This window comes from Staurois parvus, unplaced genomic scaffold, assembly GCF_062004578.1.
Source record: "Staurois parvus isolate SC_StPar_1 unplaced genomic scaffold, SC_StPar_1.0 ptg000155l, whole genome shotgun sequence".
Classification (NCBI taxonomy): domain Eukaryota; kingdom Metazoa; phylum Chordata; class Amphibia; order Anura; family Ranidae; genus Staurois; species Staurois parvus.
This window is the reverse complement of record NW_028317951.1, coordinates 12,105,315-12,131,077: the sequence shown is the minus strand read 5'-3', so window position 1 is coordinate 12,131,077 and position 25,763 is coordinate 12,105,315. Positions and strand designations below refer to the sequence as shown.

General features: G+C 40.3%; 1 protein-coding gene across 2 annotated transcripts in view; it reads left to right on the top strand.

Annotated features, from left to right (window-relative positions):
• Nucleotides 1-25,763, top strand: part of WDR49 (WD repeat domain 49) — a 198,530-nt gene that overhangs the window by 134,180 nt on the left and 38,587 nt on the right. For both annotated transcript variants that reach the window (XM_089675462.1, XM_089675463.1), the window contains 2 exons: nucleotides 9,260-9,418; nucleotides 24,241-24,428. In XM_089675462.1, the coding sequence (XP_089531588.1) occupies nucleotides 9,260-9,418; nucleotides 24,241-24,428 (347 nt within the window). The remainder of the gene's footprint in view (nucleotides 1-9,259; nucleotides 9,419-24,240; nucleotides 24,429-25,763) is intronic.

The window sequence follows — 25,763 nt, the reverse complement described above, 5'->3', positions numbered from 1 at the left end:
GTAATAAATGATAGGAAAACCACCCCAACTACAACCACCACTAGTGTTTCATACTGAGCATGACAGGACACTGGGGAGGGAGCTATACTGCCATGAGGATATGCAAGGAAAGGAAAATTACAGAAAACAATTTTCTGTATTCCTGGTTCACATAGTAGAAACAGTTAAGTATTGTCCAGGATACTTTTTTAATTTGCATTAACATCCAATTTTTCAGGACAAGCTTTCAGGATGTTCCCCCTTCTTCAAGATCTAAGCAGTAATAATAAAAAGAAAAGATTTAATGTCAAAACACTTGCAATACCTATACAAATTTCTAAAAATAAACTCTCGATTTTGACAACAAACATTTCAAACATCAGATCAGTGCTACAATGTAGCCTGTGATGTTAGTATTGCTTGGACCTTGAAGAAGGGGGCACACCCTGCAAATAAAAAAGTATCACGGACAGTACTCAATTGTTTCTGTTGCAAGTACACTAATACAGCTGCAATAACCTCAAGCATGGTTCATGTAGTGGCAGCATACTGCAGAAGCTAACTAGCTAACATATTGGGTTGGAAAAAGAACAAGACATCAAACTCTAGTGGGGGGTACCTTCTCTCCTTTATTAATATTTAATTAAAAGGTGGTCCTTTGGGGTTGATCCACAGTCTGTTGCTATGAGGTGAGGAAAAAATATATAAATATTCAAATTCATATAGTTCAGTTTATTAATCAAAATTATTGTAAGTACGTACACCATCAGTGTCCATTTACTACATTCTAGGTGACAGGTGAACAATTGTCAAAATTGTATGTATAGGTATTGATAATTGAAAACTTGTATAGAGGCAGTAGCATGTAAAACCATATACATGCTATGACCATGGCCACAGCTTCTACTGTATATCTGCACATGCACACTGTGATATCTTCAGCATAGCATGCACTTTGGCTTCTTTCCTTTAACTGTAGTGTATTTTTACAGGCCTTTTTACAAGCCCCTTAATTATATCAGTTTGCACTGATTATGCTACATTTCTGTTCCTATATGAGATATGCATTTCATGCACTCCATGGTGATCAGTGAGCTCCAAATTCTATGGAGAAAAGCACATTTTTATTTTAAATAAACTACTACTTAGATGGGATACATTCAGATGTTGTAGTACACTTCACAGAAAATTAGTAATTGCACTGTAAGTGTGCTGGAGCCTGTACTGAGTCTGTGTACATAGTAGATACTGTACAGATACAATTTGCTTATCTATGCACAATCAATGTGACAATATATGTGCATAAGCTTTAGTAGATCAGGCCAACAGTTTTTCTTGCAGGTAGCTTCAGATAATATGTTTTTCATTTTAGTTATCTAAGCTTGTGATAGGATAATTTAAAGGTAACTGCTGAATGACTATCAACCTGAAAGATTTCACATCCATGATAACAATCACCAAGAATAAGTTGATACTTTGTACTCATATTTAATAAAGTATTACTAAGGGCAAGACTTTATTTTAATATATATACTATATTGCCAAAAGTATTGGGACTCCTGCCTTTACACGCACATGAACTTTAATGGCATCCCAATCTTAGTCCATAGGGTTCAATATTGAGTTGGCCCACCCTTTGCAACTATATGAGTTTCAACTCTTCTGGGGAAGGCTGTTCACAAGGTTTAGGAGTGTGTCTATGGGAATATTTGACCATTCTTCTAGAAGCACATTTGAGAGGTCAGACACTGATGTCGGATGAGAAGGCCTGGCTCGCAGTCTCCACTCTAATTCATCCCAAGGATGTTCTGTAGGGTTGAGGCCAAGACTCTGTGCAGGTCAGTCAAGTTTCTCCACCCCAAACTCACTCATCCATGTCTTTATGGACCTTGCTTTGTACACTGGTGCTCAGTCATGTTGGAACAGGAAGGGGCCATCTCCAAACTGTTCCCACAAATTTGGGAGCATGAAATTGTTCAAAATGTCTTGGTATTCTGACGCCTTAAGAGTTCCCTTCACTGGAACTAGCCCAACCCCTGAAAACAACCCCACACCATAATCCCCCTCCAACAAACTTTACACTTGGCACAATGCAGTCAGGCAAGTACCGTTCTCCTGGCAACCGCCAAACCCAGACACGTCCATCAGATTGCCAGACAGACAAGCATGATTCGTCACTCCAGAGAACACGTCTCCACTGCTCTAGAGTTAAGTGGAGGCATACTTTACACCACTGCATCCGACACTTTGCATTGCACTTGGTGATGTAAGGCTTGGATGCAGCTTCTAGGCCATAAAAACTCATTCAATGAAGCTCGCTATGCACTGTTGTTGTGCTAATCTGAAGGCCACACAAAGTTTGGAGGTCTTTAGCTATTGACTCTGCAGACAGTTGGAGACTTCTGTGCACTGTGTGCTTCAACATGCATGACTCCTCTCTGTCATTTTACATGGCCTACCACTTGGTGGCTGAGTTGCTGTTGTTCCCAGTTGCTCCTGAGAGCAGGGGAGGACTGACCACTCGGAAACCCGGGCACTGCCCTAGGGCCCGGGGTCAGTAAGGGGCCACATGAGATGCCCCTGGTATCTTTCATAGGTTTTTTGGGTGTGGTTTGAGTGTGGGTGAGGACACAGGGGCCCCATGATCCCCTATTCCCCTGGGGCCCCATGAGTTGTCAGTCCGCCTCTGCCTGAGAGCAACCCATTCTTTCAAAAATGTTTGTAGAAGCAGTCTGCATGCCTAGGTGCTTGATTTTAAACACCTGTGGCCATGGATGGGATTGAAACACCTGAATCCAATGATTTGGAGGGGTGTCCCAATATTTTTGGCAATATATTGTAACTTTTAATTTCTGTCTTTGTCTCTGTTAGGGAGATTCAACCTAACTGTCCTGAACTCCAGATACATGAGGAATGAAAGTAAGGGTAAATCAAGTGTGATTTGCCACCAGGACAGAAGGGAACTCTCCATTAGGGACAATTGTTCCCATGACAACTGTTTAATAGGGTGTTTCCCTCACATTGTAAAGGTAGGAGTTTACAGGACAGGAAGGAAAGGGGAAACTCCCTAATAAGAAACAGATGGCTTAAAATCCCTACTATGTCCGAAATGAAAAACAAACAAACAAACAAACAAACAAAAAAAGGTATACTTTAAAGTGATACTAAATCCACAACAGTAAAGTCAGTCTGTATATGCAGTAAAGCATACTTGTTATACTCACTGTGGAACTTAAGGGGTTAATGCTCTTCATTGTGCAAAAAAGATGTTTGATCCTGTCTTCTCTGATCCTCCTCTTCTATTACTGTCCCCAATCTATCTGCTGATAGAACAGAGCCTTGGGGGCAAGTGGCACATGCTCAGTTTGGTGTGTATATCTAAAGAGTTTTTTTTTCTTGGGGGAGTACATGTAATCAGCACAGGGCTAATAAGCACCATCCAGACAGATGGTCAAGGGTCCTGCAGCCTCATAAGACAACCGGTGGAGAATGAAAACTCTTCCTACAAGCTTTAATCAGTGCTCTGCTGCACACTGATAGAAGTCACAAGACTGCTATATACTGCTGATTAGAAAAGGTATTTAGCAGTTTATATTTACTAAAATAACTGTATTTCCATGTTCTGTATACTGTGGGATACCAGATATAGTAAATGCAGGGTCCAGGGTTTAGTAACACTTTAATGTTTCAGAGCTGACATATTTTTACTGCATTTGCTTCACAATATACCAAAAATATGATTAGACTGTTCAAACTGTTATAATATCTGTCCCTCTAATCTGCTGACCCGATAAAGTAATGTGAATAATAAAGTAAATGTCTGCACTGCAAACCAGAGAATCTATGGGGTTGATTTACTAAAACTGGAGAGTGCAGAATCTGGTGCAGCTCAGCGTAGAAATCAGCTTCCAGGTTTAATTTGTGAAAGCTTAATTGAACAAGCAGAAGTTAGAAGCTGACGGGCAACCATGCACAGCTGCACCAGATTTTACACTTTCCAGTTTTAGTAAATCAACCCTTATGTGTAACCTGCTGCAACCATTTAAAAAAGGCTAAATAATCTACAATCTCAAACCTATCCACAAAAACATATAGAATCTACTGTATTTATAAATGTTTTCACACACGATTCACACAACTTTCACCCAGGACTTACACTTTTTTCCAACATCCAATTAGAAAACTGTGGGAAGACATTTATAAATAGGCCCTATAGATAGAACACCATCATTGGAAAAATGCCAAAGTTGACAGATTCACTATCTAGGCTACCTAATACTGATGCATTGACACATCCTGCAAGAATAGTAAGCACCAGGGCCTAATTAATCAATAGTGTGAAAAAGAATTGGCTCTGCTGTCCAAGAAGAATCTGTCATAATGAAATAAGCACTGCAAATGTAAGTAGATTGAATACAGGCAGTCCATGGTGCAGACACATTGACAAATAAGGATTTCTAGTTCATTTTGAGCAACCTATAAAATCTCTGCATTTTCATTTTGCTTTTTGGAATTTTCTGTGTTAGTACAGAAATCCCACGTTTTAATGCTGGGTAGTATGCTGTGTATGTGTTTTGCTATTCATTTTTCATGGGAGCCGAATGCACATATACAGTAAAAAAGAATGCACTTGCTCTATAGCAAACCACAGCAGACACACATCTGAATGCTCTGTGCATTCTAAATGCATTACAATGTGTGCATGAATGCACACAAAGGTGTGATGGGCCATTTCAATTTTGTATTACCTATAGTACCCCATCTTGAAGTGTCAATATTTTTTTTACAGGTGAACTTTTACTCAATGGATACACTAAGCATCATTGCACTCCCCCTCTCTCTAAATTGTAAAATGGTCCATATTTCTTTGTTTGTTGACCTTTTTTTTTTATTTAGCCCACTTCAGCCACCTTTCTTGCCACGGCAAGAATGGTATCTCCTTCTCTGAAGTCCCCTGGGATATGCACGTCACAATCCCAGGAATCTGCTGAAGCAGGGACACAGTGGGTAGAGCTGGTACAGGTTATCGGGAGCCCTCTGCTTGAACTTGGATAAGGCAGCTGGCCATTTAATTTTGTCAGAGAAAAAGATGGTGGGGAAGGACCCCTTGCAGGTTAAAGGGGGGTTTAAAAAACAAAAGCAAAATGGGAGTGAAGTTTCTCTTTAAGTGTCTCAGCTTATGAATGCTTTTGATGAGCACGTGTGTAACATAAATTTACTGTAGTTATACATTGAATAATTGCAACTCACCACTCAAGTCAAAGGTGCATTATGTTGTTCTGATTTCAGTCAGGCAGCTGAGCTACTCCCCGGCATGCTGTCTGCTTCCTGCTTCCACAACTTAATTGAATAAAGGACCTGATCAAGTACATTATAATTAATATAACAGTACTTCAACCTTAATTATAATGATGCCATAGAAAAAAATCATTTGCATAGTTCCTCCATATGCAATGTATAGGTTTCTAGAATTAAGTTGATGTAATTAACAATCTCAGAGGTACAGATTATAATGGATGAGATACTTGTATTTTGCTAAAGAATGAAAGATGGAACAATTTTATGACACCAAAACTCATTATGTTATTAAGAAAATAAAATACCTGCTTAAATAATTGACTTCTACCAAGTACATTTTATTAGGTTAACTATAATTTAATATGTTCACTGCCTCAGTTCTCTGCAATTACATCCAGCAGATTGTGTCTATGGAAATATATTTCCTTGCTGTTCCAAAGCATTGTGGGTAATTGCATGCATACAAACACAGCAGTGAATGATCACCTTACAGAGTCACCTTTCGCACAGCTCTTCCATTACCATTGATTTTAACAGCACTGGGTTGAAATAACCATTCAGATACCAACTACGAATAAATTCTTATCGCTAGGGAATTCTAAGAATGTGCTTACGAGTCATAACATTCCATTAAACTGGATATCCAGCTTCTATCTTAGATGTTCCATTTACGTCTGTGATGAATAAAGTGGACCTGTGAGGGCATTAATAAGGGAAATGCCATTGCTGACTCATTCTTAAAGGTTCAGGCTCTGGGGTGCTCATCCTGCTGCTGGTATTGAAGAGTGACTCTGAGCCTGTAATCTGCTACAGAGGATATTTAGCCACATAGGTTTCTTCACAATGAGAGCTGTGAAAATGTGGAATAGACTCACTCAAGAGCTGGTTCTGGCCAGCTCAGTGGATTGCTTTAAAAAAGTCTGGATTCTTTCTTGGATACACAGAATATAACTGGATACTAACATTCATAGGTAAAGATGATCTAGGGAATATCCGATTGCCTCTCAGGGGATCAGGAAGGAATTGTTTCCCCTGCAGGAGCAAATTGTTCCTTGCTTTGCTGGGTTTTTCTTTGCCTTCCTCTGGATCAACTGCGGGTATAGGATTATAACTTTTTTTTTTAATGGTGGAACTGGATGGACTTTTGTCTATTTGCAGTCAGAATAACTATGTAACTATGAACTATGTAACATAGAAATGAATCTTTGGACCAGTTACAAGTCTATTTTCTTCAGCCTTCCCCCTCCGCCCTTGCACTAGTTCATAGAGCAGGCTTTTCTACCACCTTTGGGTAGGTGAGTGAATGCGGCAGTAAGACATTTTGTTTGGTATATTATGATGGCACAGCACACAAATTTTTGGGTGCTTTGTGTTATTTTGATGCATTGCACCCAAAAGGCTATGCACCCAGGTGCCATTACAATTCAAAGTGCAGCTATATGAACCTTCACCATGTCACATCCAAGAATTAATACAAATAGCTTAAGAACAATATGTCCCTCAAAAAAGCGGACTTTATCGGCACAACATGAGGCAACTTGTAAAATCACAATTTTTATTTCCAAGTAATCGAAATAGAAAAATATATTAAAATCAATACAGCACCATCTCATTAATTACATTTAAGGTAAAACAATACCCAACAATGAGAAGGAGTACTAGACTACACATACCATTATTACATGACATAATGGCATCAAAATATAAAATTAGTGCTCATAGATATGATTAACATTGATAAAGATATCCCCAGCATCTCCATACTCATATACATGTTTTTTTAGAGCTGGCACATGCACTCTGAAGGAAGAGCATACCTGTGCGGTTCCTTCAGAGCACTCTGCCATGTCCCAAGACTCCTGTGCGCATGTGTGGGATTGACGTCATTATGGATCAGCCTATCAGATGGCTGGAGCTCAGAAACCCAGAAGGCTGACCGGGAGAAGATGGTAACCTCTACAGCGGTGATAGCCCGCTGCTGGAGAGCTTCATTTTAATTTATGTTTTACATAATGTGATAGTATGAGATACAAATGAGCTTATTATGCCTTTACCTTGCAGGGGACTTTTTTTTGGATGCGGTTTACTACCACTTTTGCAGGGATTTCCTCTCATTTTCTGTTTGGCTATGGGACAGGATGTGAAGGGAAATCTCCACAATGGAACACAGATGACAAAGAAAAAAAAATTGACAGGGATTATAACTCTCCCTTGCTCTATCCAAAATGAAAAAAAAAAAGTTTTGCCTATAGTTCTACTTTAGTCCACTGAGCGCCAGTAGGACAGCCTCTTTAGCAGGCAAAGTGGATAAAGCTACCAGAAGTCTGGGTACATGTTGGACTTGTGTAGCTTTAGTGGGGCCTCACCACTGTTTTGGAAAGGAAAATTGTGGCCTAGTTAGGCTTTGTTCACGCAGGTGGTGAATTTCCTTCAGCTGAACAACGGATCTGCAGCGGTACAGGAGATGATACTGACAATTCCTAAATGCATGTTTTTCTTTCTGATCCCAAAGAGGGTTGTCCATTGCAATACCACACTACAGATACTTGCTGGGAAGATGAAAGTCTGAGTACATGACTTGTGAAAGTCATATGACCATCCTCTCTTCCAGTCATTAAATGTTTTCTGTAGCATAATGCAGAAAACACTCCTTGGGACAGTGTTTTTCAACCTTTTTTCAGTCAAGTCACCCTTTAAAATTATGAACAATCCTGAGACACCCTTTAAAATTGTGGACAGTCTTGAGGCGCCCCATTCTAAAATGTGAAAAACTATTCTAATAGCAGTAACATCCACACATGTAGGACACCCAACATTAGAGGTGATTTATTCTTCCAAAGTAAATACACTTTTGCACACTGGTCCTGACTAGTATTCCAGTGTTTCTCTTCTCCCTCAATTTTCCTCCATCATTGAGGTAATGTGACCCCAGCACTGATGTAGAGGGGCAGGGGAGAGTCAAACAAGGATGCGGTGCAGGCAGCTGACATTCTCCTTATCTACTGATGATGTCATTGGTTGTCAAGACGCTGGTGGCTAGAAGGTTGTAATGGTGCACAATGACAGGCTTGTTGCACCCGCTGGCTTGTATACAAGTTTTAGGCAATTTTTAGACATTATTCCAAGGCACCCCTGAAGAAACCTCAAAGCACCCCAGGGTGCCTAGGTACTCTGTTTGAGAAAGGCTGTCTTGGGGCACTGCTGTCTCTGTATCACAGCTTGCATTTTTTCAATGAAGCATAAAATTCAGATGCAGTATGCAGTTAACACTGTGATGTCTATTAGACGGTGCTATCTACTGTCCACTATAGTCAGTTCAAAGTAAGTGTTCACGATTCCAGGTATCTGCTGGCATTTTACTGAGTAAGGTACTTTGTTTTTGCAAGAAGTTCTAAACAGGAAGAATCATGCTGAGAGCCATGGTGCTAGGTGGTAACTCTTGGACACTCTTGTGCCTTCTTTGAGCCTCTTCACCACATAGCAGTGTGGGATCCTGCTACATCCTTCTTAATCTGGACTTTTGCACTACCCTAGCTGACATATTGGGAAAGCCTACCTCTCAGTATCATATTGAGTAACTCTCTTGTGTCTATACATGTTTTTTTTTTTTGCAACAAGACAAATGGAAAGTGCGGTTGGATGAGAAAATATGGCTTCTACGCCAGCGTGCAGAAAGATGGCTAAATAAAAATAAGGATTCATTTGAAAGAAAAAAATGGGGCAAGTGGGCAGATCTCTCACATAAGAAAAAAGTAAACTAAGGAACACAATCATGCTGTAGAACAATGTGTGGTATTTATATTGACCAAATCATTGAAAGGTGGTATAACCCTTTAAAATGTTATAAATGCAATCAGCGGCTTGTATTGCTATGTCTATAGGCAGTAAGGGAGTGTCTTGCTTGATTTTGCAGTGCATGGCATAAATAAAACCTGACAACATTCATTTATAAGGTGAAATTTAAAAATGTTTTTCGTTTCAGACTCTCAGCTACCCAGCGCTGGTAAGAGAAGTCTCTCCTCGTCATCCTCTGGAAGATATACACGCTCGCTGAGCGGCTTCTGCAACACAGACTCTGACAGCAATAACACTGTAACAAGATTGTTTTTCCTCGGGGCTAGAAAACATATCTCAGCAACAGGTGAAAGCTTTCCGCAGATTATATTCTAACACATTCCTATCGCTGTGCAGATTGGCTACAGCCAGTTTTTTTCCTGCTGGCAGCCATATTATTTTCCTTAAACAACTTCAGCCTGTTACTTCTTAAGGCGCATCAGTTAGGCATGAGGCATGAAAATGAGGGATGTCATTAATGAATTAAAGCAAATGTAAACCTTAAAGCTCAACTCCAGGAAGGAGATTTCTTGCATTCTTATACTGCGCCACCTTGGCACAACATATGTATGCATATTCCTAGATTGTAAGCTCCAAGGAGCAGGGCCCTCCTATCCCTCTTGTATTGAACTGTATTGTTACTGTATTGTCTCCCGTTATATTGTAAAGCGCTGAGCAAACTGTTGGCGCTATATAAATCCTGTATAATAATAATAATAATATGTGATAACCCAGGGCTTGAAAAAGCCGCTCGCCAAATGAGAGGAGAAATTCCTCTGTGGCGAGCGGCTGCGAGCGGTGAGCACAGATGAAGCATGGAGCGACTGCACCTGCACTCCAAGCCTCATTGTGAAGCCGAGTTCCGGTTTACAACTTCTGGTTTCCGGCTTCTGCGGCACGGGCGCCGAGGGGACAGGTGCAGGAGAGGTCCGCTCTCCTCCGCTGAGAGGAGACACCCTCTCCACCACTGTGGGGGACTCGGGGGGACAGTAAGTACTGTATACAACATGTCCTATCACTATAATGGAGTACAGGGGAGCTGGGATATACATTACTCAATAATGTATATCCCAGCTCCCCTGTACTCCATTATAGTGATATGACATGTATACAGTGATGTATATCCCAGCTCCCCTGTACTCCATTATAGTGATATGACATGTATACGGTAATGTATATCCCCCTCCCCTGTACTCCGTTATAGTGATATGACATGTATACAGTAATGTATATCTCAGCTCCCCTGTACTCCATTATAGTGATATGACATGTATACAGTAATGTATATCCCAGCTCCCCTGTACTCCGTTATAGTGATATGACATGTATACAGTATGTCTATCCCAGCTCCCCTGTACTCCATTATAGTGATATGACACGTATACAGTAATGTATATCCCAGCTCCCCTGTACTCCGTTATAGTGATATGACATGTATACAGTAATGTATATCCCCCTCCCCTGTACTCCATTATAGTGATATGATATGTATACAGTATGTATATCCCAGCTCCCCTGCACTCCATTATAGTGATATGACATGTATACAGTAATGTATATCCCAGCTCCCCTGTACTCCATTATAGTGATATGATATGTATACAGTATGTATATCCCAGCTCCCCTGTACTCCATTATAGTGATATGACATGTATACAATAATGTATATCCCAGCTCCCCCTGTACTCCGTTATAGTGATATGACATGTATACAGTATGTATATCCCAGCTCCCCTGTACTCCGTTATAGTGATATGACATGTATACAGTAATGTATATCCCAGCTCCCCCGTACTCCGTTATAGTGATATGACATGTATACAGTAATGTATATCCCAGCTCCTCTGTACTCCATTATAGTGATATGACATGTATACAGTAATGTGTATCCCAGCTCCCCTGTACTCCATTATAGTGATATGACATGTATACAGTAATGTATATCCCCCCTCCCCTGTACCCCATTATAGTGATATGACATGTATACAGTATGTATATCCCAGCTCCCCTGTACTCCATTATAGTGATATGACATGTATACAGTAATGTATATCCCAGCTCCCCTGTACTCCAGTATAGTGATATGACATGTATACAGTAATGTATATCCCAGCTCCCCTGTACTCCAGTATAGTGATATGACATGTATACAGTAATGTATATCCCAGCTCCCCTGTACTCCATTATAGTGATATGACATGTATACAGTAATGATTACGGAAATTTGGAAATTTACAACTTCCAAAAAGGCTAACCGGGTATTATATATGCTTACTTACATTGTGCCAAACTGGCCCAATGTAAGTATCAAAATATATCATCACTGGAGTTCAGCTTTAATTGAATGAAATTTAGGGTTGATTTACTAAAACTGGAGCACTCAGAATCTGGTACAGCTGTGCATGGTAGCCAATCAGCTTTGAATTTGTTCAATTAAATTTTGATGATAAAACCTGGAAGCTGATTGGTTTCTACGCAGAGCTGCACCGGCTTTTGCACTCTCCAGTGTTAGTAAATCAACCCCTAAGTGTGCTAAAACAACCACTCTCATTTCTTAGAGCGGGTGTCCTGGTGGTGATAAACAGTTAACTGTGTTTGTGTAATTTGTGTAAAAAAAAAAAACGACTTGTAGTTTACATCAGACGTTTGTGTAACATTGCGGCAAAGCAGGATCACATTTGGGAGATGGGGACAGAGTGTTGTCACCCTTTAACAGGAAGTGCCTGAACAAAAACCTTCAAGGCAAGATGAACTGGTTTTATTTCAATGAAAGCTGTAGATTTCAATGCACAGTTTTAAAAACATTGAAAATTGCTCTTGAAATTACATTAAAAGGTCAAAGAGACTTTATCACCGAATATATTTTTTTTAGGCTTTGGATAGAGTACGAGAGGATTAAAACACCTCTCAAGTTTTTTTTGCTGACTTTGTTCCTTCTTGGTTGATTTACCATCTTTATCTGTCCTTTATCTCACCATCAGGGTTTTTTTCCCAGAGAATAGGTGCAGAAACTTCACCCTTCTGAGTTACTTCTTGTCTTTGTCCACTTACCCACCTGTGAACACTGTCCCTTACTTCCACCCCTACCCACCTCCCAGTACTGCCCCTTTTAGGGAATACAGAAACAAGTATAATTTTCTGGTGTTAAGTACTTTGTATGGAATTTGTTAATGGTAACAAGAAAAGCAGTAAAATATATCTCCCAGAACAAGCAGCAATATACCCCCCCAGTAACAATAGATCCATCGGCAACAATGGGCCTCCACAACAAAATACCACCCCAGTAACAATAGATCTCCCAGCAGTCAGTATCAATAGTTTCTTCAGCAGCCAGCAACAATAGACCCCTTCCTCGACAGTAGATTTCTTCCAGCAATAACGGACCCCCTCCCCCAGCAACATCAAACCCCCACCTCAACAATAGACCTCCCCAGCAACAATAGACCTCCACCAACAATATATCCCCCAGCAGCCAGCAACAATAGATCCCTCCTGCAGCAGTAGATCCCTTCCAGAAACATAATCCCCCCAGCAAGAACAGACCACTATGCAAAAATAGGTACCCTCCAGCAACAATAGATCCCCCAGCAGCCATCATCAATACACCCATGTATTTGCAAATGTGTGCTAACTAAACCCTTGTTTTTAACGCTTACTGTTAGACAGGTTAATTCGGTTTGTTTGCAGGCTGGTTGGCAAGTTGAGCTGAGATTTTTTTTTCTTTTGTTGTTTGACATGAGTCGCCTTTCCATGTGCTCCTTGCTGTGAAGGCCAGTTATAGACTGGGGCAGGGGCCATTTTTTGGACCATCAATACACCCATCAGCACACCCCAAAACCCCTTGTCATTATATAAATTCAGTGCTGGAATTGCATTCCCCCGCGTTCCCACTGAAAAAAACCCTGCTGATCATTATCAGAATGAAAGTGAAGGGGAATCCAAATTTTCCTTCCTTCCCTTCTTGTTGAGTCTTCAGGACAAATGAAGAGAAATCTCCCCAGTGGAACACAGACAACAAAAATCAAACCAACAGAGATTTTTACCAATCCTATTCTATCCAAAAATGGCACATACAATATTTTAGTGACTGGATTGACATTTTAGAAAAACAAAAACGTTAATTTTCTAATTCTGAATTGCGTATGTTCAATAACCTTTACCTTAATCTTACCTTTACTAAGAAAAAAGCAAAGCCTCATTTGCCTTGTAGTGGCTTATTAAACAATTCATTGCCAAATTATAGTAGAAAGGGCCATGATCCATAACAACCTATCAGAATACTCTTTGTGTCTCTTTTGTGTTATTTAGAAAAGGGAGATCTGGCCTTCATTGACTAATTAATCAATGCTTCAGTGGTCCAAAGAATTATGATCTTTGCATTTCTCAGCAAAAATGAGAAATATGAGCTTGCTAAAGAAAGCCACTGTAGTATGATCTAAAATCCAACTTCAGGCAAGATATTTTTTTTTCTTTTTGTTAGTGAATCTGGCCCAGTTATTACCCTTCATAACTCTATCAGCTAAAATAGGGCTGTGCCTACAGATGGCCGAAGGAAAGGTTCAACTTTCCTTTGTATACTGTAGTCATCAGCTACAATGTTTTTCAATCATCAGCTACTATTTTATTTGTAATCAATAAAATCGCAGTCATTGCATAGGTTTATTTACATGTGACAAGTCATTTACACATTATCACATCATTCTAAATCAAATTAGAATCAATAAAACAATGATAAAAATACAACAAAAAAAATGATAGTTTTGTTATAAAAATTATCATTATTATTATTTTATGATTACAACTAAATTATAACATACATCAACAAATCGCATCACACTGATATCCGTTAACCACATTGTGAAATTGGTAGCAGGAAATCTCAATTTAGTGAAATAAATGACCTATATACTTCATACACAACTCATATACCAAAGCTGTATGCCAAAGAGCATTTTTGTAATTAATTTATTTTGTGAAAATATAAAAATTTGACCCATGTTTTTAATTAATTTGCTTTGATATTGTTCACTTTGAAGAAAACAGTGTTCATTAAGTCAGAGGTACTTTCAAGATGTATTAATTTTATTGATTTGAAATAATGAGGAAAGAATTTTAGTAGCAGCAGACACTGTGACTTTGCGAGGAGAACACAGCGGTGTACAATGACCGCACACACTGTGCATAATCTCATTTGTACAAACCTGGCTGAGCAGCCTTCTTTTCAGAAGTGTATAATTGGTGAGTTTACAGAAACACTGGAGACACACTGTCAAAACACAAAAAACATGCACTGATGAGGAATAAACAAAACTAGAAACAGTCATGAAAATACATTATTAAAAAGCCGCTTGGGTCAATTTTCTGAACCAATGAAGTTGTTGGTGAATGACATTTTTCCCACTCATCACATCGTTTTATTCAGTAAATGACCTCAAGCAGTTTGTTTGCATATGCAGCTTTTAGTGTTTTCTTTTGGAAATGAAGAAATATAATTTAAAGGGTCTGTTCTCCTTTGTAAATAAAAAAAAAAGCTAATTCAATCAAGAAGCCCCAGCAGGTGACAATAAACTAAGCAGCTTTTACAAAAATTCATTAATGTATCTGCCATACGTGTAGGTCATTTGCATCCCCCCTGTAGTCTGTCTGAAAAACTCCCAATATTCTGCATAGCTTCATTCTTCTGTTGGCAGGATGAGTTAGCCGCTGGACCAGGGGCGGACTGACAACTCATGGGGCCTCCAGGCAATAGGGGATTATGGGGCCCCTGTGTCCTTGCCCAAACTCAAAAAAGCCTATGAAAAAGGTACCAGGGGCATCTCATGGGGCCCCCTACTGACCGTGGGCCCTCGGGCAGTGCCCGAGTTTCCAAATGGTCAGTCCGCCCCTGCGCTGGACACTTGCTCCTTCATCACAGAAGTGAGTGCTGTGCTTTACATCTCCATGTATGGGCAATTTGCGCACTATTCTGTTGCAGCTGTTGAGCTCAGCAACAGAGAGAGAACACTCTGTGCATATGCGAGGCTCTGAACAAAATTGCACTGAATCTTGTGTTACTGGGGGCCAGTGCCCAAGAGCTGGCTAGTCCTGCCAACAGGAGAGAACAAAGATATGAAGAATATTATGAGTTTTCCAGGTAGGACAGAACTGAGATGTTCAAAATATTTGGAGTTTTTTTGAGTAGGCTATGGTTGGGGTGCAAATGGCCTATTGGTATGGAAGATACATTAATAAAGATTTCCTAAAGCTTCTTAGTTTATTGTTACCCATTGGGGCTTCTTGATTACATAGGCTGATTGATTTTTTTCTACAGTGGCAGGAGCCAAGGCTTTCAAGTGGTTGCAAAGCTCAGACATGAAATATGAACAAAGCATATCTCTCTATAGTGTGTACTTGTCCCAGTGAAGAGCACTAAGTGTTATTTCTGCCTGCTCCTTTGTTCCTCTGCTATCAGCATGAATCACTTCTGACAAGATTTTCTAACACCAAAAATAAAGAATTGACAGGGGAGGGAGCTCCAACACACATCCTGTGATTGATAGCCTCAGCACTGAACCTATGTGCTTTGTGAAGGGGGTGTGTCCCTTCCCTCCAATCAGCTCTCATCTCTCTTCAATGAGCTCTGCAGTGTGTAATTTCAGCTTTCCGCCCCCTGTTCTCTAAAAGTTCAAACAAGCTGTATAAATTTTGGACTGGATGTAGAGAAGAGAAGACTGCAGATAAACAGGTATAACTTATGTAGCAGGATTAGTTTAATCTCTGTGTGTCACCTGAGGCCAGTGACTTCACTGAGTATATGTAAGGGTGCTGTGACGCTTAAGGCCGATAGGAGCTGTTCCTGATCATGCAGCAATGTAATTGGTTGCACAGGGCTGATGTCAGTGGGAGCTCGTAATATCTGCTCCGGATCATCGGTACTTGACTGTAAACTGTAACAGTTCACTTATACTCTTGGGGACGCTGATGGAGCGCACCATAGAACAATACATTGACGCATGTACGTAGCTGCTGGACGTTAAGGCCCACCCGCCCTACCACCACATATATGCATATAGCTGATGTAAAAGCAGACCTTTTACCCAGATACTAATGTTCTTTCCAAAGTTTTCTCTGCCCATAAATGAAACTAAAAGCTTCCATATATTTAGCTACTAATCGTCTGCCTCTTCTGCTGATGCATCTGGGTCTGAGAAGTACGTATTTGGAAGCTTTTAGCTTTAATTATAAGTAGGGCATAGCAAGGTGAAGATATTGAGAAAACATCAATATCTGGGTTTAAGTCAACTTTAAAAAGAAGTACATTGTTTTAAATCAAGATGTAATTCTGATGAATACCAGCAGCAGGAAAAGTAAGTATGTACTCTGTTCTGTCATTTTAAGTGACCAGCATGGTAGACAGGCAACTAGCTACAGAGCCTTATCCAAACTGTATTTTAGAGGAAACCTGTACTGAGGAAGTGTTAAAGTGAAACTTCACCTAAAATGGGAACTTTCTATTTTTCCTCCACTTCACCACTCCTCTACCACTTTTGGAGGGTTTTTTTTTTCCTTGGAAGGAGCAGGTACCTATTTCTTAGAGGTACCCACTTCCTCGCCTTTCACCTAGGTAAGAACAGCAGAAGTTTCACTTTTTGCATACACAATGGAGAGCTGGCTATGAAACAGCAGAAAGTCACAGCCAGCTTCCCACAAACAAGATGGCAGCTCCGGGGACCTTAAAACTGGCGAAGAACTGGCCTAGGTGATGTCAGTGCTGAACTCCTGGATCTGTAAATGTCTATTAAAAGTCAGCAGCTGCAATATTTGACTACTTTTTTTCTCTAGCAGAGCAGTTCTTTTACTATTACCATAGCTTAACAATTGTTGATTTTAATATTCCATCCAAATTACTGGGACATAAAGCACAACACTCACTACAAGCACGCTTCATTTTAAATCATAAAAGACAAACTTGCAAAATAAAATTAGTAATATCGGGGAAGATCTTGACTGCCACACAGCCTTGAGAATTAGGGATATCTATCCAAGCATCGTTATTATAATGTGCCATCGGCTGGACAGCCTTGTTGTACAGCATTGTGTTTTGTAGTTGGATTCTCATCTTGTTCTTACCTTGCCTCTGGCTCACCACTTCTCGCCAAATTGTTTTCTTCATGTCATCGAAACTTTCCTGCTTCAATGCCAACTTTTCTCTTTTTTTTTCCTTTCACACATAACATTGATTTCTCAGCTTTCTCTCTTTAATTAATGGTTATTTTGTAGAATTTATAAAAAAGTTATGAGATTTTGGAAACAAGCTGACACACTATAACTTACACCCACAACTGAAATAAATTATATTTAAAAATATATATGTATACACACAGTACATACCCACAAAGTTGTGCTCATAGGTTTACATACTCCTGGAAGAACTTGTAAGATGTGGACTTTTTTAAGAAAACATGAGTGATTAGGCCAAACAGGTTTTTTTTTCATTTTTAATGTGATTCAAATTAACTATCAAGCAATAAAGATTAGCATAATCATCTCAAAGCCATAGCAATAAAAGAAATAATAAATGTTCCTGTCCAAAAGTTACTATACGCCAAAAAATGTTTTTTCATTTTGGTAGAGTAAGGGAGGGTTATAACCCCTATCAGTTTATTTTTTGCCATCTGTGTTCATTGGGGAGAATTACCTTCACTTCCTGTCCCACTGCCAAAATAGGAAGTGAGAGAAAATCCCTGCAAATTAAGGGAATTATTCATATAATATTAACGAATATCTGGCATCAGGATATTGTGCAAGCCACTTCGTAAGATATTTGAAACTAGTCCAGAAATTTCTTTTTTTTAAAAAATAAATTAGGGGAATTCCCTGGGGACCCGGGTAACCACAACTAGTGTTCCCATTGGGGAATCTTCCCAACAGAGGCAAAAAACAGCAATAAAAACTTAATAGCTGTCCTAATCCCTCTTCACTCTGTCCAAAAGCTAAAAAAAAAAAGTGTTGCCTTTAGTTATACTTTAATATCCTTTGTTGCCCCCTTTGACAGCCTGTAATAAAGCTGCCAGGTCTTGTAATAATTTATTTTGTAATTTGACATGAACTGCATGTTTGACCACCAAAATGATTCATTAATGCAGAGGTCATGAGATTATGATGGTCACTCATAGAACCTTCACTTTATCCTACTGCTGCCACTGAAGGGTCAACGTGACCTGTTTTAGATCATTGTCATGTTGGAGGGTCCAAGTGAAACTTTTGCACTTGGAAAAAAATGAAAATTTTATTCCAATATTATTGAAAATATGCTGCATTTATCTTGCCATCAATTTTGCATAAATTCCCTGTGCCACTTAGACACCAAAACAAATAGCATAAACCCACAACTGCTTCACAGTGGGGTTCATATGCTTCTATTCCTACACCTTGGTGACTCTTTTACAAACATTATAAAGTCAAAATAAAAGCTTCACTCCTCACAGTGATGGACCTTTTGAAGATGGATGCTCAGAACCAGACACAAAGATGCAAAGTCACCAGCAGTCCATATGATTGTGTTTTGTGTGTTTTTTGCTACAAGAGAAAAGGGACCCTTGAAAGGGACCCTGCGAGGTCCCTGAAATGTTGTTTTTTTTATACTTTATGTGACACTGTCCTAACAATAAACTCATTTGGAATACTGGGGATTTCAAATCAAACATAGCATTAATGGCTGTGACCAAAAAAGTTCAATGTTGGTCTCATCAATCCAAATTATTTTGCTGTAGAGGTTTTGAGGTTTCTCTAGATGCAGTCTGGCATATTGTATGTTGCCTAACATTTTACTATTTTTGTCAGTGGTATGTAGCACTAACCCTTTGGAATTGCTGAGTTTTGGGTCCCCCTATAGTCCTGCACAGCCAGGCAACATGCATTTTATGGAGACAGTAAACAGTCCTTGAGCTTGTTTTTGTAGTTTTAATAAGGGGTATTGAACTTGGTTGGGGTTGAGGGGTATATAGGATGTCCAAGGAACTGTGGACATGAGGAAAACTCTCCTTAGCAACTATGTACAAGTCCATAGGCAAACAGCCTATCCTTAACTGCTTCCCAACCACCTATAGCAGAAATATTGCTACAGGGCGGCACAGGTGTGCAAAATAATGTCTATATATACATGATTTAGCAGTTCCGGGTAGTGACCTACCCATACCACCATTCGTGGCCGCGACTGTCAATCACCGTGTCCCAGCCGGTGATTATTCGCCGGCACCCGGTGATTACCGAGGATCTCCAACAGGGAGGAGAACTGTTTTGTTTACTAACAGTTCTCCCTGTCAGCTCGGGCACACTACTTTGGATGGCTGTGCACAGCCATCCAAAGCAGTGTGCTTACAGGCAAGCACACAGACACTGCCCCACAGTAAAACACACCCAGCGCACTGTTAACCCTTTGATCGTCCCTCATGTTAACCCCTTCCTGCCCAGTGCCATTATTACAGTGTCAGTGCTTTTTTTTTAGCACTGATCACTGTATTGATGTCACTTAGGATGTCAGTGACACCAAGTCAGTTCCTGCCAATGTCAGAATGTCCACCGCAGTCCCAGTATAAGTCGCTGATCGCCGCCATTACTAGTAAAAATAAAATAAAAAATCTCAATATATATACCACCATTTGTAAAAGCTATAACTTGCACATAAACCAATTAATTTACATATATTGGGATTTTTTTTGTAAAGACATGTAGCAGAATACATTTTGGCCTAAATTTATGATGAAATTTGATTTTTTCAATTTTTTTACTAGACATGTTCAATAGCAAAAAGTCCAAAATATTGTTTTTTTCTATCAAAATTGTCAGTCTTTTTTTTTATAGCGCAAAATATAAAAAACACACAGGCGATCAAATACCACCGAAAGAAAACTCAATTCATGAGAAAAAAAAGGACATTTATTTCTTTGCAGCGCTGCATGACCACGCAATTATCAGTTAAAGTAACGCAGCGCCGTATTGCAAAAAAAGGCCTGGTCAGGATGGGGGATAAATCCTCAGGAGGGCAAGTGGTTAAAGAGCTCTCTGTGACGATTGTGCGCAATAGAGACAGGGACACTGGGGGGGGGGGGGGGTCAAGAGTGCATATCTTAGATATGCACAGCTGGATGAGCTCCAGGGCTGTAAACCACTAATTAGTCTGGTTCCAGGAGGTATGTTTGAACACCACTCTGCCCAATCGAAAAACAACTCAATCAGTCATGACCTGTTAGGGCTAAAGCATGCCATAAAACGTACATTCCACATTAGTCATTTTTCATACAAATTCAAAAACTTCAGCAGGAACTGGGCACATTAATATGAAGTATATATTCGGATAGATAATTTTAATATGAGTCACATGACACCTTACATCCCTATGTAGCGCCTACAAGAGGGTAGAAAGCAATTTCTTTTATCTGGAGTGGCAGGATATGCTAAAGTTTGGTATCTGTGCGTTTGGAATATGATTCTAAATATTAATCTGCCAGTTACTAGGATGCTACCTGTACCTATTGAAGGTTATTGAGCGTAGTATCAACTTGTAAGGGATTTGGTCATAGCCTTGGTTACCGCCTAAACACCAATCCCCAAATAGGACGATTGGTCATTTGTTTTCAGGAGACACCCCTTTGAGATGATAGAAAAAGACTGACAGCCTGGAGAAAAAAAAGCTCTCCTTTTAACATCGATCAGGATCTTAAGAGCAAAGGCAACCTTTTGTTTGGACGATTGCACTCTGCTCAAACCAAGGACTTTTGCAAGTATTCTGGCTTCTGAAACTTCTCTCTTTTATTTCTCTGTTGTTTTATTGCTCTCTTTATATATTTGTTACATCTTTTTCTGTAAATATTTTAATTGCACCATTTTGACCTTTTTAGTAATAAATCCTATTTTCTGAAAAGTGTTGAACTGTCTCTAAAGCTTTTAATGCAAATTAAAGAATTCCTGTCTCTGGAGAGTGCTACGGTATGTGATAATCCTCTGAATACATCTGTCTACGGTGACAGTGTGTTACAGACTCTTATGCTAATATCATAGTGTTACTGCTAAGATTTGTGAGTTTCCACCATCTCTGTAAAAAGGTGGTGGTGGCGGCAGTGTGAAGGGTTAATTGCGTAATTAACCTGATCCAGTAGCAATCACTCTCAAGCTGCTGGCATATAGATTGTGGTCCCGCGAGCTGGAAAATCTTTGTGCAGGGCGCAGCTGACAGTGGTATAGTTACACAAGTGACAGCGCGGTGCGAGATCGGCTGGTCTTTTGGTCATGAGTTGGTGAGAAGGGCAGGGGTCTGACGCCGCACACCGTCACACTCTCCAGCCCTTCTGGTGTACCTCCTCAGATCCCAGATGAATCCCTCTCTTCACCCAACTGAATCCCTGAGCAAGGGGACCCAGAAACTACCACTGTAGTAGAGCAGCCCCAGATGAGGAGCTAGTTGGGTTTGCCACCTGACTGCCCTTTCACCTTACCCGGCCCAGGGGTGCAGGATTACTCACTCAGTACTCTCTTGTAAGCTTGTTGGGTTGGTGGCTGCATTTCGGCCTAACACTGGGCTGGCTTCTTCCCCGCTTCCCAGGCTGTCCTGGGACGGTTGAGGCTGAGAGATCCTCCTTCCAAGATCCTGCCTGCAGGTGAGCCCCTGCTTGGGCCCCCTCCCAGACTCCACACTCCAGCCTTCTCATATCATCTTCCACCTGACACTGACTACTTCCTTCCAGGCTCTCCCATGCTTAAGGACTGCCTTGACCACATGCCAAGTCTCCTGCTTATGGATTGGTCAGAGTCCCCTGAGTATGCAGATTAGCCCCTCCTCACCCCCACCCACTGCATTCTAGAAACCTCTCAAGCTTCTAGCAGGGGGAGGTATCAGGGAACTGACCTGCAGAGCCCTGACCTAAAGCTACCTGGCTGATTCATCTCAGGCTAACTAGAAACCTAGCTAGCTCCCCCTGGCTAACTAGATGGATCTGTCTGTCTGTCTGTCTATCTATCTATCTATCTATCCATTCAGTCATATCCGACCCTTGGCGATTGCATGGACCATCACTCGTAAGCAACTTTTTCCATGAATTCTCTTTTATTTTACAGGGTAGGTTGCCAGGTCTTACAGGGGCAATTATTTTACAGGGTAGGTTGCCAGGTCTTTCCCCAACCCCTACCATGCAAGAGATCCCACATGGCCAGGGATGAAACTAGGACAATTTAGACAGGAGCCAATTAACCGACCAGCATGTCTTTAGAGTGTGGTAGGAAACCCACGCGAACACAGGAAGACCATGCAAACTCCAAGCAGGAGGTGCCATGCTTGGGAATTTAACCCATGACCCAATTACTGCAAGGCAGAAGTGCTAACCACTAAGCCACTGTGCCGCCCACATATATATATATATATATATATATATACACACACACACACATATACACACACACACACACACACACTGTATATACCCTTTAATTTAGTTATACATCTGTTAAAATAATTAAATTGCACTTGTGCTTAGGCTTGCAACTAATACATTATTAGCTTTAAAACAATATCTTGATGATCTCTCTAGCTGCTTTTATATGAAGTTATTCCTTCTCAAAGATCCTCTAAGACTCTAAGTTCTCATAAATAACCACAGTGTCTCTGTCGTGATCTTTGAAAACAAATTTTTTTACAATGTTTAGAGAAACTGAGATGAGTTATTGCTTTTTAGTGTTTTTACTGTTTTTTTTTAATCATATAACTACTTTAGTGTGCATAATCTGAGTGCAAGTTTACTTCAACCCCATGTGTACCAAGGTACATTCATAATTATTCTGGTATTTAAGGGGTTAAAATGAGCTCATGGCTGCTGCATTGGTTACTAGGACCAGGCCACACAGCATCATTTGTTGAAATTATGCTAACAGTCAGGCTGCACCTCTTATTTGTTTGCTAGGATGCAGGAGGCCAGGCTGTACAGTGTTGTGCACTTTCATGGTGAAGGTACCTCAGCTGCCTGAACCCTAGCAACCAATGAAGCTGGATCACTGTGTGAGCTTGCTTGAAAAGTAGGACAGGGAAACTGATCCTATCTATGGGCATTTTCTGTAAACAAGGTGGTAATAGCTGAGCTCTCCCTGAGTAACAGGTATAAATCAAGCTTATGTGTGAGTTTGTGGACATCAGTATGGTCAATAAGGAGGGTCTTGCTTCACTGTGGCTTGTCCTGTGTCACCTTTCTCCCTTTGTTTAGACAAAATAGGGCCTGGAGGCAAGGTTGTCACCAGATAGGGGCAAAAGCATGTCTACATTTTAACCTTTACTTGCTTTCCATTTGTATTTGTCTGTTTCCCTATTGTAGATATTTTCCCCTCCTTTCTTATCCTGATACTGGAAATCACTACAATAGTAGCACAGATGATAATTAAAGCCTGACAAAGGCTATAACCTTCTTCTATCCTATCCATACCATAAAGCGGTATTGACTCGAGCTAGACTTTAAATAATATGTAAACCTAACATTTCATACTCCTGCTATGTGCCTGCAGTACCATGTAGTTGTGTTCACAAAAGTATCCTGTTCTCTTTGTATTGCTTCCTTTGTGTGAAATAACTGGCTTTCTTGCCAGTCCCTCTGCTTTCCTATTAAAAACGAACCATACTAGGCAAGAGAGCACAGCATGGTCAGTTTTTTTTGCCTCTGCTTAGTTTTCAGCCTACTCTCCTCCAATGATGATACCTCTGCTGACATCCCCCCCACTGCACAGCCATCCACTGGAAAGATCAGTGAGATGCTGTTTCTCTTCCCCCGGGTCTCTGAGCTCTCTCTGCAGCTGAGAACAGAGGCTATGTGATCAAGGAAAAAAACGTTATTTATAATGTTTTTTTTATCTATACAAAATGCATTTTTATTTTACATTTTATTTTAAATTGAATGGGTTGTTTTACAAATAACAAATAAATATTATTTGGAATTGTAGTTTGAATAATACACTATGAAAGTGAAGGCTGGTAATAAAAGACATGCTCATGAATGAAGTGATGTTCTTTTGATCGGATGATCCAGGGCAATATAAAATTAGTACAAATAGACTTGCAACCAGCTACAATTTTTTCTGTGCTATTACCATAGTCTTTACTCTTTTCTTTTTCAGGTGGTGCGAACTTAGTGTCTTGTGGAGGATCTGGCTATGTTAGATTCTGGAACATATTTAGAAACCACTTAATGGCGGAGTTTGTAGCTCATGAGGGAGCCAGTTTCATCGTTATGGCCATGGACAAAACAAACAATTATCTCATTACAGGAGATCTTGATGGGTGGATAAAAGTTTGGAACATCACGGTAAAGTAAAAAATACACTTCTGCACACAAAAGACACTGACTTTTTGTTTGAAGTAAACATATCATATAGTTAAGCATATTATAGCAATCTAACATTCAAAGCGCGGGCACTGCAAGGATACAAATAGCCGCTTTTTAGGGCCATGGTAAGATATGTTTCATCTTGGCATTGTGTGTGTCTATCAGTTGCTCAATGTTGTGAGTACATTGAAAGGTAATGTAGGTAGGTGTCTTTCATTCAGCATTTTCTATTATTGTTTTTGTGGTAAAGTGCCCCCTGCATATCCTACATACAGCATTTCCTATTTTTCCATTGTAAAGTGCCCCCTATATAATCCTCATGAAGCATTTCCTATTATTTGCATTATGGTAAAGTGCTCATCCTACATATCCTACAAGCAGCATTTCCCAGTGCTTTTTCCATGGTTAAGTGCCCCCCCCCCCCCAACCCACATACACACATATATCCTACATGCAACATTTCCCAGCATTTTCTTCCATGGTAAAGTACCCCCTACATATTCTTCTGTACATGCAACGTTTCCCAGTATTTTTTCCATGGTAAAGTGCCCCCCCCCCACACACACACACACACAAATGCCCTACATGCAACACTTCCCAGCATTTTCTTCCATGGTAAAGTACACCCTACATATCCTTCTGTACATGCAACATTTCCCAGTATTTTTTCCATTGTAAAGTGCCCCCACCCACACACACACAAATGCCCTACAGGCAACACTTCCCAGCATTTTCTTCCATGGTAAAGTACCCCCTACATATCCTACTGTACATGCAGCATTTCTCAGTATTTTTTCCATGGTAAAGTGCCCCCCCCCAACCAACACACATATATCCTACATGCAACATTTCCCAGTATTTTCCTCCATGGTAAAGTGCCACCTATATATCCTACAACTTCATGCAGCATTTCCCAGTATTTTTTTCAAAGTAAAGTGCCCCCACACACACACATATCCTACTTGCAGCATTTCCCAGTATTTATTTCCATGATAAAGTTCCCACCCATACCCACACATCCTACATGCATCATTTCCCAGTATTTTTGTCCATGCTAAAGTGCCCCCCCCCCACACACACACATCCTACATGCAGCATTTCCCAGTATTTTTCCATGCTAAAGTGCCCCCCCCCACACACACACATACCCTAAAGTCAGCATTTCCCAGTATTTTTTCCATGCTAAAGTGCCCCCCCACACACACATATCCTACAGGCAGCATTTCCCAGTATTTTTTCCATGCTAAAGTGCCGCCCCCCCCCCCCCACACACACACACACACGCACATATCCTACAGGCAACATTTCACAGTA